General features: G+C 34.0%; 1 protein-coding gene across 1 annotated transcript; it reads left to right on the top strand.

The window, feature by feature from the left end:
• Window positions 1–16,443: 16,443 nt before the first annotated feature.
• Window positions 16,444–17,493, top strand: MS3_00005812 (uncharacterized protein; the record flags this gene model as incomplete). The annotated part of the gene is made up of 1 exon (XM_012938667.2): window positions 16,444–17,493. The coding sequence occupies one exon, from the start codon at window positions 16,444–16,446 to the stop codon at window positions 17,491–17,493; it is 1,050 nt and encodes a 349-aa protein (XP_012794121.2).
• Between the last annotated feature and the right edge of the window lie 1,338 nt (window positions 17,494–18,831).

Below are 18,831 nucleotides of genomic sequence, written 5' to 3'. Positions count from 1 at the left end.
ACATCAATCAATCAATAAGAGATTAATTTCATTTGATAGATGATTATGAATTAATGATCTTGCCTACTACAGTATCAAACACATATTTGGACTTCATTTAATCTAAGCTTAATCGTTTCTATGGTATAATATTGATTTCATTTCATTGTAACGTTTGTCCTGTAAAATATTCTTTGTATTCATTTAATGTGATTGTTATTCAGCATATGTTTCTTTTTGGTAGTAATTTTGAGTATTTCCCTTATATGGGATATATGTTAATTAATCACCAAGTAAAGGTAAAGTCGATTTATGAATAAATGTATTATCTTAAATGTTTGATGTCTTTTGGAGAGTGAACTAAATCTTTTCCTTCAATCAGTATAGTCTACTACTTATCATTATGGAAGTCTCTGTGAATACTTATCAGAAGTTATCAAGCATTCAATATGATAATAGTTTCTCAATATCCGCGATGATGTATGCTACTGATGTCGACAGATATAAGTAGCATGTATCATCAATTGAAAATGAAATGTCTGGTAACAGAAGGTTAAGAAGATCGAAGAGAAGAGAATGAGAACAGAGAATGATTGGTGTGGAAACGAAGGAACAGTAAAGTCTGAGACAATAGATTGATGTTTCGCAAATGAAGCATTTACAGTATGATTCTCAGATTTGACTATGATATTGTGTGATTTTGTATTCTGATAAATTTGGGTGTCGCTGCCTGTGTTGTCCTTCACTACACCATGTCCAATTGGATATATTCGTGAACATGAGAAAGAAAAAAGTAAAGTTCAAGCAGGTAAACTAAATAAGCATAACAAATTGTTTTGTGATTTACTTACATTTTGACAGCCCAGTTGTTAATACATTTGTACAGAAATGTTTTTAATATTTTGTTAGACCTTAGATTTGACAAATACAGTTGTATGCTAGACATTTAGTTTATCTTCATTCACGTAGATAATGGTTTCAGCGTAACATGAAATATACCTTATTGAGTAATGTCCTACCGCATTTTACTCAGACTATTCACTAATAGAGGTGAAGTCCTGACGACTATCGGACAATTGAATGAAAGCGTATTCAGTGCATTATTCGTCTGTTTTAACTTACAGATCTATATAAATTACGTATCATTTAAAGTAACTATTGTACTAAAATATAGATATGCAAATGATAATTTCTGTTTTCAATAAACTATCGTCAGATTCAACAACACATTAGAGATGGTAACGTTGACAGATGTTCTAGAAATTTGCTCCTTTGTCTTTACCAATCCATTCTAGCTTGGTTTAACATAAGTGGAGTTGCAGTGGTCAATATTTCTAACACAGCTCTCCTAGTACGAACAAGTTACAAGGTTAAGATCCATCGATCTTTCTTAAGAAGCTATTATGTTTTTGATCCTCCAGATGATACAAGTGATTACATTACTAATCAAAAGACCCGGGGTCTAAATGTAAAAGAAATGGATCTAACCACTTCCTGATACTTCCCTATCAAATTATCTAATAGCCATTTCAATTATAAAGTAACGAAATACATATCCTCACATTTTTTACATTTTCATAACCTAAATCTATCTGATTTCATTACTCATTAACTTGCATATACACATTTGAATAATTTATTTAGAACCCACCCGAAATTAATTACCTCTTGGCAATCTCTGAAGAGCACTGTCATTTGATTGATAATCAAACACAATCAGTCATTATCAGCGTTGAGCCTGGCAGAGAAGTCTGTTGGCCCAACATGGCATAATCTGTTAATAGTGTAAGAAAAGTTAAACAACATGTAGAGTAAAAGGATTGCAATGATATGGTAGCAATGACAATGAAAAAACCATTGAGAATAGCTTTATAAAGATAGTGTATAAATGTTTATATGAGTGAGTAGTGTAATTCAAAATCGAGAGGAAAATAAGTGGATATACGCCATTGTGAACGATTTTGACATATGTCATCGGTAGTCGTCAGCATCTAGTTGTGGTTCACACGTGGTGTCGGTGTATACATTCTTTGTCTTCCCTTAAACCGTGTACTATATCCTTATACACAAACTTTCTTTTATACATTACTATCATTGAAGTGACTACTTCCATGATTTTGGTGTCCATCATGTTGTGCTAGTGAGGTGTGGCAACTTGGACCGATACATATATGTACATGGTCCTACGTTGTAGCCGACTGACTGACTCACACGTGGACCCTGGTCAGGTTGTTCACATCAGCCAGCGTGGCTTAAGCCATCAGTTAATGGACTCATAGACTGGTGCCAAGTTTCTGTTTGACCACATCTACAGTTATTTAAACCTATTCCTAATCCAGCAAACATGGTCTATTGAGATAAAATGCTATTAAGGATAAATCATACATGTCCACCACGGTTTATGAACTATTATAACTTCACCATCCAATATCCTACTTTTACCTAATACACTATTTCTAACCTCAACATTATCCACTCACTCGTTTTACCAAACTCAAGCAATGTACCGAGCACTTAAGCCTGTTACCCCTCGTCGAGGAGCATAGGTTGCCCACCAATATTTTCCATCCAACTCTGTCTTAAACGGTCCTTACCAGTTGTTTCCAGTTGCCATTCATTCTTTTGATGTCTGCTTCCAAATCCTGACACAGTGTGTTCCCTGGTCTTCCTCTTTTCAGTTTCCCTTCAGCATTACAAGTTTACGCTTGCCTCATGATGCAGTTTAATGACTTCCTCAACATGTGTCCTATCCACTTCCAACTTCCTTTCCTAATTTCTTCTTCAGACAGAAGCTGGTTTGTTCTCTCCCACAATAGGCTGTCGCTGATGGTATCCGTCCAACGGACATTGGGTATCTTGCGTAGACAAGTGTGTATAAATACTTGTACTCTTGATAGTAGTGGTTCTCCAAGTTTTGGCTTCGTATAATGGAACTGTTTTGACTTTTATACCGAAAATTCTGATTTTGTTGTTGGCTGACAGTTTTTTGAGCAGCAGGTATTCTTCAGTTGTAGAAGTGATGTCCTTGCTTTTCCGATCCGTGCATTCACATTTGCAATAGATTCTCCTCTTTCATCAGTAATGCTGCTCAGGTGGGTACGCAAACGTTTTCACCTCTTTCAGAGCTTCCCCATCAAGAGTGATTGGGTTAGTATTCCCCGTGCTGTATTTTAGGATCTTGATTTCTACTTTGTATCTGTGGAGGTCTACTGATGTAGAGGATACTGCTACACTAGTTTTCTACATCAGCGTTTGTTGCTCCGTATGAGACAGAAGAGCTACGTCATCTGCAAAGTGCAAATCTTCTGGTTGTATCTAGACTGTCCATTGTATTCCATGCATCCCCTCAGATGTCGAGGTCTTCATAATCCTGTCAACCACAAGAAGAAAGAGGATGGGGGAAAGTAAACAACTTTACCTGACTCCGTTCCTCACTTGGAATGCGTCTGTCAGCTGCCTTCATGCACAACTTTGCACTGTAGTCCATCGTATGAATTCCGGTTGATTTTGACGATTTTCTCAGGTACACCACAGTGTCGAAGAACATTTACATACGTTTCTCCTATCCACACTATCAGACGCCTTCTCATAGTCAAGGGAGTTGATGTATGGTGATCATTTTCATTCAAGTGATTGTTCAACGATGATCCGTAGTGTTGTGATTTGATCTGTACACAACCGATTCACAAGGAATCCGTCTCGTTTTTCTCGAAGTTGAGCATGTGCTCACTCTTTCATACGGTTCAGCAACACTCTGTTAAAAACTTTTTCTGTTACTAATAGTAATGTGATGCTTCTTTAGTTCTCACACTAGTTCAGATCTTCTTGATGAGGTATCCTTCATCCCAGTATGTCTGTGGTACTTGTTCCTTCACACAAATCTTTCTGAACAGGACATGTAGTATCTTTGCAGTTACCTCTGTGTCTGACTTCAATGCTTCAGCTAAAATATTGTCAGGTTCTATTGCTTTCCCACTCTTCATTTGCCTGATGGTTCTCAGAATTAAAAGAAAGTGAAGTAAATTTTAGTCTTTACAGACTGCTAACTGCTTGATAGAATCTACCTCTAATGAAAATCCAAAAACTACAACTATCTCAAAAAGATTTCAGACTCATAGTTTGAAAAAAGAAATATAACATGAAGAAAACTGGCGTAGTAAGAAGTGAACATTGAAATTGAAATTGAAAAGTTACCGTTTCACTGGTCCGAACATAAAATTCCCAATGAGTGTTTAGAATTACGTCTTTCATTGATGGAAGAGGGCAAAGAAAGGAGTAGGAATTACTAGAATAAATTTCATACTCCAAAAGTTTTATTCCCGTAGGCTTCAGATCTTTCAGTTAAACTAGTGAGTAATTAGATAATAATGACGTAATTAGATACTAAATCACAGATATAATTGAATAATGATTGATTAATTAAATAATCAAGAGTTATTATGAAACAAAAGTACCATGTAATTAGTTATGGTCAATTTTCAGTTTATGACATTCATTTAACTAGTATTCTAAAGCTTGATACTTTTTATGAACATATGTTTACTGACCAGTGGAGTTCAACCAAGTCTGTTGTGAGATAGTAACTCACTCATGATAATGGTGGACGGTGGCGCAACTTCGTAGATTGGTTGAATTTAGACATTAACACCGTCGGATGCCGGTCAACTCAGTGGTCTAGAGGTTAAGCGTTCGCGCGCGAGACCGATAGGTCCTGGGTTCGGACCTCGTGAGACGGGATCGTGGATGCGTACTGCTGAGGAGTCCCACGACAGAACGAAATGACCGTCTAGTTCATCCAGGTTTTTATGATGATCTAGCTTTAATTGATTCATGATCTCAACTATTAAAATGAATATATTATCCACAAAAACCCCTTCTGATATTAATGTCTGTAGTGTTATTTATTTCTCATTTAAAATTATTATCATTTAAATTTTGTTGTCATTTTTTTGTAAAACCAGTTATTTAGAATTTGTTTACAGTGTCCAGTGCAAATGTAGTCGAAACTAGTAGACTTATCTGATGAACTGCATAATTAGGGTTGTTAACATTACATAAAGCATTAACAATATGATAATAAATTTTTTTGTGATTTACTGAGTAGAAAAGTTGTATTTCTAACGTTTCGTCACTTAAATTAAGCCACTTCTTTAGAGTAAGTAAATAACCGAAATTAAATTAACACAAGTTTAAATAGTACAAAGGTAACAATGCAGAATATTTTGATTGTTTGGATAGCGCCAGTGCAACTCGTTATGTATGTGGAGCATTTTCTTTTTCATGACCGGAGTATAACAGCAGCTCCCCTGAAGCTAGTCTTTGCTGTGCAACCTGCATCCAATGTGGTTCACTGATTCTAAACACCTCTAGGTTGTATCTTTTCATTTCAGCAGCAACTTGAATAAGTTTCGCGGTCTCCCACATTGTACGAACATTTCATGTACCTAAATTAATGGTTGTTCTGGTTGTCAGAAGAGTCATCAGCCCAGTGACTTCCGAAAGAATTCGGTTTTCATCATGAGACGTCATAACTCTTCTAAATGAAGACCTTGTAACTCACAGGACAGAGTTCAAATGGTTTGAATTATTTTTTCTGGCCAGCGTTTTTTTAGTAAAATAGTTTTATAAGGAATGGGGTCGCTTATCCCATGTCAGACCCTCCTCTTTTATCCGAGCTTGGGACAGGTAGTAGCCCCATAGGAGCTCCAGGTGGAGTTGGAATACTTTGATTGTACTAAAAACATTCTGCCTTGTTTCCTTTAAACATGTGTTAATTTAACTCGGTTACTTGTTTACAATGAAGAAATGTCTTACATTAAGTCACGAAACGTCAAAAATATAATTTTTCTACTCATTAAGATACGACAACAACAATCTTCCACTTATATCGGGAACATAATCGATTAACATGGCAGATCGGATGCTGACATAAAGGCGAGGATTGGCAAAGCAAGTGCTGCATTCATACAGTTGAAGAACATATGAAACTCAAAACAACTTTCAAGTAATATCAAAGTCAGAATCTTCAATACGAACGTCAAGACGGTCCTACTGTACGGAGCTGAAACGTGGAGAACTACCAAAGCCATCATCAATAAGGTACAAGTATTTATGCATAAATGTCTTTGCAAGATACTCAAAATCGATTGACCGAATACCATCAGCAAAAGCCTACTGTAGGAGAGGAAAAACCAGGTTCCAGATGAAGAGGAAATTAGAAAAAAATGATGGATGTGGTTAGGACATACATTGGGGGAATCACCAAACTGCATTACAAGGCAAGCCTTAAGTTGGAATCCTGAAGGGAAACGGAAAAGAGGAAGGCTAAAGAACACATTATATCGGGAAATAAAAGCAGATATAAAAAAGGATAAATAACAACTGGAAAGATCTGGAAAGCATTGCCCAGGACAGGATTGGATGGAGAGTACTGGCGGGCGGCCTATGCTTCTCCACGAGAAGTAAGAGCTGTAAGTCAGTTAGTAAGCAAGTAAGATATAACAAAATATATGTATTAATAACTCTCTACTTAATTTATTTGAAACAAGTGAGTCAAACCTTGACACTGATACCTATGCATATATGTTTAACTGCACTCAGTTGAAGAAAACCCTTGTTAGTAAATTCTAGTTTTATTTTGAAATTTTCTGTTATTTACAAATTTTTATAAAATTTATAATAATTGATAATATAAAAGCAATTACTTTGATCCATTAATTTAGACCATTGATTCACTTATAGTTAGGGATGACATGTTGTTTACAGACTAACTACAATATATAAAATTGGTCAGGATTCCCAGTCTACTACTTACAAACGCCTAAGATTTCAACGTAGTGCATTTAATGTTCAGTTAATAAGACTAGTGGGCACATTGGAAAATGATCGATAGAGTTTGTTCATTTCTTAGAGGAATAGAAATAGATGACTGTGATGATTAGGAGTATTTGAATTATAGTACGAACTAAGAATCACAGAGATAACTCAATTTAATCAAGAAGTACTAAACAAGCACGAACGAATGTACTGTATTTAGAATTTGAAACCAAGCATTTAACAAGTACAAATGAATCATTAGTTTATTCAAACACCACAATGACACTAGTCATTAATTAGTGATCAATCAACTGGAGAATTATCAGTAAATTTTACAAACTAAGACAATTTGAGAAGTACTGATCGCTACTTATTATTAGTGACTAATTTTGACAGATCATACCTGATTTCTAATGAGAACCCGTGACAATTGAAGTCCGAATATATTAGATGTAGGGTAGTTACTCGTCAAAAACAATAGATCATGGTTGCTCAATATTGTGGATTGACTGAAGTTATAAATTTATACCGACAGACGTCGGTTCACTGACATTGCGTTTGATTACTCTACCAAAGTGACAGTAGCCAAAAATTTGATCACCAGAGTCAAAAAACTTGTCACTGAACCAGATGATATAAAAATGGAAATGAATTTAATTGTATCCACTCTAATAATGAATAATTATCCAAAGGATTTTATTAAAAGAATAATTAAGAATGAAGAACAAAATGATATTATTAAAAAAAAAGTCAGGCAAAAAGAATGGATTAACACAGTGGTGATCCCATATCGTAAAGGTATTTCAGAAGAGATCAGAATCATTCTAACTCTTCAAAATATAAGAGTATTCTTTCGAACAAACAATACTCTAAGATCAAAACTAGTAAGAATCAAAGATCCAATACACAAGGATGAACAACATCCGAATTGTGTTTATGAAATCAAATGTAATGACTGTAATGCAACGTATGTAGGTGAAACATCAAGGCAACTGGATGTGAGGGTGAAGGAACACAAACTGTGCTCAAAGTACATTCCTAAATCCTCAGATGATGTAAGGAAACTTGAGAACAAATCGGCGATAGCATTACACTCGATAGAATCGGGTCATACAATCGATTTCAATGGCGCAAGAATTATCCACAAAGACTAACAGCCGAAGCCCTACATATATGGGCTAATCCAAACAGTATTAATAGGAGAGATGGAATACAACTAGCTGTGCCATAAGTAAATTTGAACTCTTTATTCCATTCTAGCTATCTATATCACACTAACTAATCAATAGATAATACATCCAACGGTTCAAATCAGTTATCTTGTCTGAATGTGTTAAACAATTGACTGGGAGCGAATGGTACTGGGTTCGAGTCCCAGAGTGAACATCAACTCTATGAGATGCAGGTACATCCAGCTGACGAGTCCCATATAGGACGAAACGAGCGTCCTGGATTCCACTGCTAGCCACTATCCATCATTGCTTACAAATAGCTTGTGAATTAAGGTAATATCGAGGCATACTCACAGTATTCACATATGCCAATAACAGACTGATCAATTGCAGTCTTAAACCTCAATGGGAAGATACAAGCCAAACAATACCAAGTGAATTGACTGGAACATTAAAATAACACAAACTTTCAATTACAAATACATTCCTCTTTGAATTCAGTCTTTTATCTTGTTTATTTATCTTCATTTAATGCATCCTGTGACATTTTTGATTCATTTCATATATAAAATGATATGTTTTTCTTAATAGACACAAACCGAAGACAATATATAGTTGAATGAAATTTCTTCTCACTTACGTATACACACAATCTGTTATCTTAACACTTTTCGTTTCACACCACATGTCTCTTACACACTAATGTAAATACCTATTTTAATCACTGTTCACTTTGATTGGATGACTTATTCAGTACACAGTAAACCAGAGAACCATGTACCTATTTATATTCGATACTTTTGTTGTTTGATTATATTTCCTTTGAAAATGCTTGAACTAGATTGTCAGGCGAAACGTTGGATTTACTACAAATTCTTTCGCAGAGATTTTACAAATACATTCTTCCTCTTTAATGTCTCATATTAACTCGGCGCCCAAATATTGTGAAACTATTCGTTCAAATTTACACGAAAGTTCCTGTTTAAAATTTTTATAGTTTATATCACAGACTAGTCGTAATCAGAGAACCGTTGAGGTAGTTGATAAAAATTATACACCTGGTCATATAGCGAACATCACCAGGCACCTGTTTTATCTTAATATGTGACTGCTCAACAAAACTTTTCCACGACCACGCATAACTGAGAAGTTTCATAAGATGAAAACAGCTCTCTAGTGCTACTTACATTCTAACGGTGAATAATGTAAATTTTAAATAAGAAAGATTAGTTCAGTGAAGAGTTCTCTTTTCGACGAATCCATTTTCAAAGCTGTACAACCACAAATATATATATATATATATATATATATATATATATATATATACTTATTTTTTACAGGATAATAATATTACTGATAATAAACTTGTTATACATGGTGACAGTGAGGTTAAATAAACAAAGCATGATAAAACAAAATGTTGAAAGAGATCGGAATGATCGTGGAAATAAAAACAAACTAGTTGGGGGTAGAAGATTTAAAGGGAAGATGGAAGGTGTAACAGATGGCTGTAAAGGAACAAGAGTATGAAGAAAGAGAAAAATTTTAATACATTAAAACCATGGTAGAAGAAGAGGTTGTAACAGTCTCTTTTGCACACACAATTCTGGTTTTTCCAGATGTATGGCTAATACTTCGGCAATGCAGAGAAGATGCAGTCTAATTGTTTTTGGAAGACTCCTATTTATCTTGTAGATGACTTTGAACGCAGAGTCTGTCTTGATTGAATGTCCTGTGTTCACAAGGTGTTTGATCATTGAGCTTCTTATTGAGCCGTAGCCTCCTCTTTTTAGCCACGCCGGACAATGTTCTTGAATTCTTTTGGATAAAGTACGCAACAAACAACCTATATACCTAGCTCCACAAGAGCAGGTAAATTGGTAAATGCACATTGAGTTGGTCAGATGAGATAATTTATCTTTCAGATTATTGATGAACAGTGATCGGCTGGAGAATGATATTCGCAATGTTTCTGCGAAGAATGTTCTTTTTAAGGAATCCGAAATTGTCCTCTTTAAGATATATGTGGCTCTATCACCTTTGAAGTCGATGTTCATGTATAAAGTTTTCTTTTCTACTGTAATTATTTGTGTTTTTGGCATTTTTGGCTTCATGTTCTTATCAATGAATGTAGGAGGATATCCGTTTTTGATAAGAATCTCTTTTAAAAGGCTCAATTCTTCCTCTACAACCTCGAGACTACAGATTCTTTGTATTCTTGTGGCGAGAGTTATTATTAAGTTTCTTTTTCGGCTGATGGGAACCCAACTGTGGAAATTTGATAGTTGGCCATTCCACATGGGTTTCCTGTAGATAGCTCTTTTTAAAGTACTATCTTGCTTTCTTGTCATTTCCACATCAAGAAAGTGAATATTTTGTTTGTTTTCAACTTCAAGTGTGAATTTTATTAATGGGTGACAATTATTAAATGTCTTTAGGAGATGACTTAAGTCACATTTGTTGTCACAATTGATAAAGATATCATCCACTTACCTTTTATACAAGTGGAAGTTTTCTATAATTGTTTTGAGTTGGTTGTTTTCTAAACTGGCCATGAAGCAATCTGCCAGTAATGGAACAAGTGGGGATCCCATTGCTATACCATCCTTCTGTCTATAAATCACGTCGTTGAATGTGAACTGTACATTGCAAGTGCAACGTAATAATAGTTCCTTCAAGTAAACATTCGGTATTCCAATGTTTATCTCCTTATTATTTATGTACTTGCAGATAAAATTAATGGTCTCTGTGAATGGAACATTAGTGAATAATGATTCGACATCCAGAGATAGCATAATTTTATCACTTACATTCACTTCCTTTATGTGCTCGATAAATTCAAAAGTATCACGTACGAAATGTTTACAAATGCGTTTTCTAACGGGTTCTAGGAGATTTGCCAGCCACTTTGCTATAAAGTGGTAAGGGGATCGTGACATATCGAGAATTGGTCTAAGAGGTAGGCCAGGTTTGTGTATTTTTGGCAGATTGCGGTATTATTGATGCTGTTGCTTTTATGCGCTCAAAGGCCTGTTCGTTGATTAACTGCTCATTTTTCATTCTCTTAAGAACTTCAATCAATTACTTTTCTATAATCTCAGTCTTGCTATTCTCATTGATTGGTTTTGAGAATTTGGTGTCATCTGATCTTGTGATCAAGCAGCACTAAACCAGCACCTTTATCTAGACGTGTTATAATCAAGTCTTTATTATTTTCAAGTAGTTTTATCTGATTTCTATGTTCTTTTGTTAGTAGACTTTTGCCTGTTACTTTTGTGTTCATATATTGGTTGTAGCTATCGAGAAGAGTAGATATGAAACGTTGGAATTCTTGATCAGAGACTTGACTAAGACCATCTGTTTGTTTGATTAAGTTTTCGAATTGAACATGTGTGTTGATTTTGTTAATTTTTTCATTTATGTCACAGGATTTTATCCCCAAAGATAAGGTTTCTAATTTTACATTTGTTAAGGATATTGAAGAATGATTAAACACATATCTCTCAGGATTGCTAAGAAATTTGTGCTGTGTTTCTATGGTTTTTAAACTTTTCGTGAGGTCCGACATTAAATTTGTCGTGCGTTTGTCGATAACTGTGGTAACATATTCGGTGAAAAGATTGTGTTCGTTAGGTGATAATTCATATAATACAGGAGATCTTTGTGAAATGTTAAACTCCAATAATGGGATGCGTGAGCGAATAGAATGGATAACATTTTGTGCAAGGCGTTTAAGAGATTTTGAGTTTGGATAAATATGGTTTCTTCGAAGAATTTTCCAGTAGTATTTAAGATATTTGTGCATTTTAACGCAATCGTTAAGAAAGGTAACCTTCGCATTCACTTCCGCAAGTTCGACAGAATACTTTAGCCATTAACAATCAAACGATTATTAAACTTTCCTTGTTTTTAAAAGAATTTTTTCAATACCCTTGTTTATTTAACTTTACTGTCGCCATGTCTAACAGAAGTTTATTATCAGTATTATTATCATCCTGTAAAATAAGTCTATATATTTGCTATTGTACAGCTTTGAAAATGGATTCGTCGAAAAGAGAACTGTTCACTGAACTAATCTTTCTTATTTAATGTCATAATGGGTGCATTCCCTTGATTAATGTAAATGTTATCAAAAATGTATACTCAATATGTCCAGCTGTGTAGTTTTTATTATCTGCAATATATATATAGTTGGTTGTAAATTATTTCTAGATGTAATCTGATTAGTTGAATTCAATTTAGGCTGTCCAGTAACATACGTTTTATATCAGGGAAGGTGTTATTTTATTAGTTAATGCATCAATAGTGATTTTGTTTCCATTATGAATATCATCATGGGGTTTTGTGGAGTTGATTGAATGTTACTGATATCACGAACCTACTGAAGTTAAACGTCTATTGAAATCAGGTAGCACCGAACAGATGCCTCTTTCTAGTATAGGAATTTTGGTTAATAACCATACACGACTTCATCACCCAGGACGTTCGGTTTCAAGAGTGAATGCTTAAACGCAATATCAGTGAACCGACGTCTGTCGGTATAAAGTCTAACGTCAGTCAGTCCACAATATTGAGCAACCATGATCTATTGTTTTTGACGAGTAACTACCCTACATCTAATATATTCGGACTTCAATTGTCACGGGTTCTCATTAGAAATCAGGTATGATCTGTCAAAATTAGTCACTAATAATAAGTAGCGATCAGTACTTCTCAAATTGTCTTAGTTTGTAAAATTTACTGATAATTCTCCAGTTGATTGATCACTAATTAATGACTAGTGTCATTGTGGTGTTTGAATAAACTAATGATTCATTTGTACTTGTTAAATGCTTGGTTTCAAATTCTAAATACAGTACATTCGTTCGTGCTTGTTTAGTACTTCTTGATTAAATTACGTTATTTCTGGGATTCTTAGTTCGTACTATAATTCAAATACTCCCAATCATCACATCGGCGTCGCGATTGAGCCTGTGATGGAATTGTTGGATATACATTCAGATTTTGGTGCTTTTGAGGATTACTTTGAAAGGTTCGAAATCTGGTTTATGACCAAGGAAGATGATGAGGATGTTAATATTGCAGCACATTTCCTCACACTCATCGGAAAAGAAGCATATATTTTATTAAAATCTCTGGCTATACCGGGAAAGCCCATTATGCTTTCTTATACAACTCTCAAGGATCTACTGCTAGACTATGTTAAGTATACAAATTTCGAATGTGTTAAAGGAGGAAGATTTCGTAAAATGATTCATGAGGATATAGAAAATTCCACTACATTGCGTCATCCCAACCCAGTGCATACTCAAGGTTATGCAGATAATTCATTGAGGAGTTGCGATGCAATTCACGAAATCGGGCACAAATTTGGTCAATGTTTGTCCTGTGGCAGATATAACCAACTACGTGCAACAAATAAAACAACAGATGGTCCGTTGAACCACAAACTCAAATGGTGAAGTCATTCGTACCCAATGAACTAGACAAATGCTCATATATATTCGTCAGAAATGCTAGAACACTGTAAAACAGAAAACAATAAAACTGTCTAAATCCACAGCAGAACAAGCACCATGTAGACTATCTGGAACAAGCAATACTTCACATCGAAGTACAGTAGCAACAGGAACTACAACAAGATCAGGAAGTAGAGAACACTGGTCAGATGGGTATGTTGCAACCACCATATTTATCTAGACCAAGTCCTGAGATTGCTCTCATAACACAAAAATCCTTTACTTTTATTACTATTTTTTTATTGGCTCCACGGATCTTCATTATACTTACACTTTAACTTGATGCATACATGATATAAAACGTTCTAACACACAAGTTGTTATTACAATTTAAGGCTTACTCATTATATCGAGTTGTACATTTATTTTAAAAACAACTTTGTTTCCCTTTCTCTTTGTCGAACATAGATGTTGATAAAAACATCAATGTTCTGAATGGGAGCTTTATGTAGTAAGCCCATCCAATCATTGTATTATTTATCTGCTCATTGTAATTTGGACACTTGATCCACTATGTTAATTTCTGTGTGTGTATGATTGAGCGCGTGTCTGTACATCAATTCTTAATCTATTCTCCTATTGGTTGTGACATACAGATAATCAATAATTTATCCACACTTGGTAATGACTCATAATTACATATGAATTTTTTAACTCACACACACTCTTGTGGTTTCACAGTGTGCTTGCTCGCTGTACGCTTGTGAATTTTAATTATCTTTAACAATAAAATTATCTCTACAACTGGTGTTCGGGCTTCTGAATAATCTCGAGTAAATCTATAATTCTACTTGGAGATTTAGCCTACCTTAAATACTAAGTTAACGCGATATCATTTATTGGAGTCAGATATAGAGTAAATTAGCCTTAACATAGTGTCGAAAAAGCTTCCATAGTGTTGTCCTGTCCACGCTATCAAATGCCTTTTCGTAGTCAATGAAGTTGATGTAGAGTGATGAATTCCATTCAATTGATTGTTCCACAATGATCAGTAGAGTTACGATTCGGTCTGTACACGATCTATCCTTACGGAATTCAGCCTGTTGGTCTCGAAGTTGGGCGTCTACGAAGTCCTTCATTCTGTTTAAGAACACCCAGTTGAAGACTTTTCCTGATATTGAGAGAAGAGTGGTGCTCTTGTAGTTATCACAGTTGCTGAGATCGCCTTTCTTCGGTATTTTGATCAGAAGTCCTTCTTTCCAGTCTGTTGGTCACTTGTTCTTCATCCCAAATCTTATTGAACAGAATGTGGAGTATCTTTGCAGTTACTGATACGTCTGCTTTCAGTGCCTTTGCTGGGATATTGTCTAGTCCTGCTGTTTTACCGCTCTTGATTTGTCTGATAGCCATGCTGATCTCTTTAATTGTTGGTGTGCCAACGTCCATTAGGAGACCCGTGAGTGCTGCTTCGATGTTGGGTGGGTTCAGTGGAGCTGGTCGATTCAAAAATTCTTTGAAGTATTCTACCCACCTCTTTCGTTGTTCTTCAATGTTGGCGATTACCTTGCCTTCTTGCTTTTCAGTGGTCGTTCTGGTTTACGGTGATTTCCAGAGAGTTTCTTTGTTGTGTCATACAATTGTTTCATGTTTCCTTCTCTTGCAGCCTTTTCCACCTTCATTGTTAGATCTTCCACATATTTACATTTGTCGGTTCTGATGCCCCTCTTCACTTGCTTGGTTGATTCTGTGCATTCAGCTCATGCCTTGACTTTCTCTGCTCTTGTTCGGCTGGTTTTGATTGCTGCCTTCTTTTCCCTCCTTTCTTGAATCTTATCCAGTGTATCATTAGTGATCCATTCCTTGTGGTGGTGTTTCTTGTGGCCCAGAACCTCATGGCATGTTTAAGTGATTGCCTCCCTGATTCCTTTACAGTTGCTTTCCATAGTAGTTCCTTCTCCATTGAGTAGTTCGGTAAAGGCCTGGAACCTATTGCTGAGGACTATCTTGAATTTGTTGAGTTTGTCAGTATCCCGAAGAAAAGCCGTATTGAACTTTTGTGATGTTGTCCGCCCCGTTGTTCGGTGCTTCTTGAGTTTCAATTTCATCTTGGCGACCAGTAAGTGATGATCTGATGCTATATCAGCTCTTCTCTTGGTTCTCATATCTTCTATCATCCTCCTGAACTTTTCGTTGATGCAGATATGGTTGATTTGGTTTTATGTAGTGTGTTCTGGTGAAGTTCATGTGGTTTTATGTATGTGTTCATTTGGGAATATGATGCTGCCTATGACCAGTTTATTGAAAGCATATAGGTTTGTAAATCTCTCACTACTTTCTTTATATTACTTAAATTTATAATCATTTTAACTCAATTACTGATTTATTTTTAAGAAACGGTATAAACCGTTATAGAAAGATATCAACAATTCAATTTGTCTACTCATTAAGATACTCTAAATATCTTAGTATAGTTAAGAAGAGGTAAAGTTATATTATTAACTTTCTATTGGTAGAAAGACAATTAAGAATTGATCATATCAATAAGGGTTTTTTTTGGTCAGATAATTCCATTATTATATTTGCTTCGTTTATTATATTTCATTCAATAACAAACTAATCACTAAGTGAATTTACTCCACGTATCAACTACTATTGTAGTGAACAAGAACGCGAGCGGGGGAACGGTGAACAGTCGAATGTATTTGAATATACAATTATAGAATACCTTAATAAGTTCTAACGACCATACAGTAAATACTTTGTTTGCAAAATGTTCATCAATTATCTCAAACTTGACTGTATCTTTTGAAAAGAAAAAAAAACAAACCGGTCAATCGTCTCAGATTTTATTGTTCCTGCATTTTTATACCATTTACTTTTCGTTCCTGTTCTTTCCTTCTTGATCCATCTACTGAAATATATATTCTATAACTGATTATCGTAATATATACTACTTAAGTGGATATAAGTAGCTTACATTGCACTATTATTATAATTACTACTCTTATTCAATCATTATGAATTCATTAAATAATGTAACAGAATTAAATACACCATGGGATACATTAATCGATTGTATCATGATTAAAACAAATCATCCAAATGCAAGTTATTATGCATGTATTATTTCAACTATATATGGTACATTAATTGGTTATATATTTCCAATGATCGGAATATTTAGTTTAATTACAAATAGTATTGTAGCTATGATATTTTTTAGTTTAATTCATCAAAAAAATTTATATTTTATATTTTTAGGTATATTAGCTATTACAGATATTGGTTTTGATATATTGATTGGTTGGTTATGGTTATTTCCAGCCTATGGTTTACCATATATTACCTCAGGAACAATCTATTATTTTATATTAACAAAATCTTATTTACATTGTCGTTTATTAAAATCTATACAAATGACTTGGTGTAATCTACGTGGTAATATTTATATCTTATTAGCATTTACTCGTTTATTATTATTATTATTACATAAACCATTCAATTATAAAATATCTACTAAATATTTTATGATGATACTACTTATTACTATATTGATTATAAGTAGTATTATATCATTACCATTAATCCTCTATACAGATTTATTAATCACTAGACGATTGTTTCTTACATGTTGGTTTACTAATTATACATTATTTCTATCCATTTATCAAGTATTATTCTCTAATTCATGTTTATTTCAATTAACATTTGTTAGTTTCATAGATCTATTATTCTTAATCAAGATTATAAAATGGTCAAAACAACGTTATCAATTAACTATACATAATTGCATAGTAACTAAATTAAAAACAAAACAAATATCAAAAATAATAACATTAATTGTATTAGATTTAATATCATTTATATCATCTATACCAAGTAGTATTCTTTATATTATATTAGTATCTAAGACACAACCAAATTTAGAAGAGATACGTATATTCACTTTATTAATACATATGTCATGGGGTTTAATCATTTTACAATCATCATTGAATATCATTTTATATTATAAACGGATAGATTATTTTCGGAATAATTTAATGAAATTAATTAATTGTCATTAGTTTCATTGATAAATGTTTTAAGTCCTTCTTTTTTGTTTTGTTATTGAGTAGTTTTACCTGTTAGATATTCATATTTAATTGTATATTGTTGTGAATGAAATTGTCTTAGAGAATGAATATTTGTATATATATATATATACATATCGTTTTCTTCAAACTACTTAATAAACTATCCTTCACATTCAATCACGTGATTTAATATGCAGAAACTTCTCATTATGACATCCGTAATTCCTTGGCACTAAATCATCTCTTTATATGAATTATTTTACATGTAAATTTTCTAGACTCTGGAATAACCTACCACAATCTATCCGTACGATAAAAGCACTCGCATTATTTGTTCGCTGCATCGATGCATACTGCTTCTCTGAAAATGCATTGAATGGTCTAGCACCTGTAAGTGTATCTCATTCCACAAAAGATATTATAGGAAGTTTAAATGTTTAGCCATTTTTATTAGTACATTCCCTAAGTAAAACCACCTACTTTATGTTAACACCGTCCCTAGCAACTTCAACTAATTTGAATAATATCTAACATTAACAATAAATCACTGTGTCACATGACATGTGCATTTTGATAGACCTGATTGACATATTTTGGTAATTACTGCTTTGTTGTTCCGTGCTCTCTGTTTTCGTTTTAATTTCTCTAATTCTAGATAATTATCATTAATTCGATCTGGCACAGGAAATGACCTTAATTACTCCGTTCATAAATCAACGGGCTGTCTATTTGAGAAAAATTAAAAGCTCCCGTCTGATGTATTGGATCGCTGTAATACATGTACTACCTCAACAATTACTAAACTAGTATACTTAAAACTTTCTTCTATCACATGTTTGTTTTGTACATCTAATGTTACTATTCCTATCAAATTGATCATGCATGTAAACTGGAGTGAATTCTGTAATTATTATTTTCAGAATATAAATTATATATATATATATATATATATATATATATATATATATATATATATATCAATTGATGAAGTAGTGAAACTTCATGAGTTGAGATGGTTGGCACATATGTTGCGTATACCTGTTGTGACTTTAAGTCTGACTAGTTATCACGTAAGTTATTCGCCAATCGAAATACGATTTATTCAATATTTACACTATGCTAAACCAATGACGTTCGACCGGTATAAGCAGGTTAGCGTCCTTATTGATCTCTTGCTCGCCTAGCTCGTTCAATTGAGTCCAGAATGCAAATAACAGCTTCCACTATGCGAATCATTTATTTCAGATATACTGGGTTTATATATCAACCAAGCAAACAGCAACGCACCATAAAATACGAAATAACATTTATACACTATAAAGCCAAAAA

Source organism: Schistosoma haematobium, chromosome 3 (assembly GCF_000699445.3).
Source record: "Schistosoma haematobium chromosome 3, whole genome shotgun sequence".
NCBI classification, from domain to species: domain Eukaryota; kingdom Metazoa; phylum Platyhelminthes; class Trematoda; order Strigeidida; family Schistosomatidae; genus Schistosoma; species Schistosoma haematobium.
Note: the sequence above shows the minus strand (reverse complement) of the source record. Positions and strands in the feature narration are given on the sequence as shown.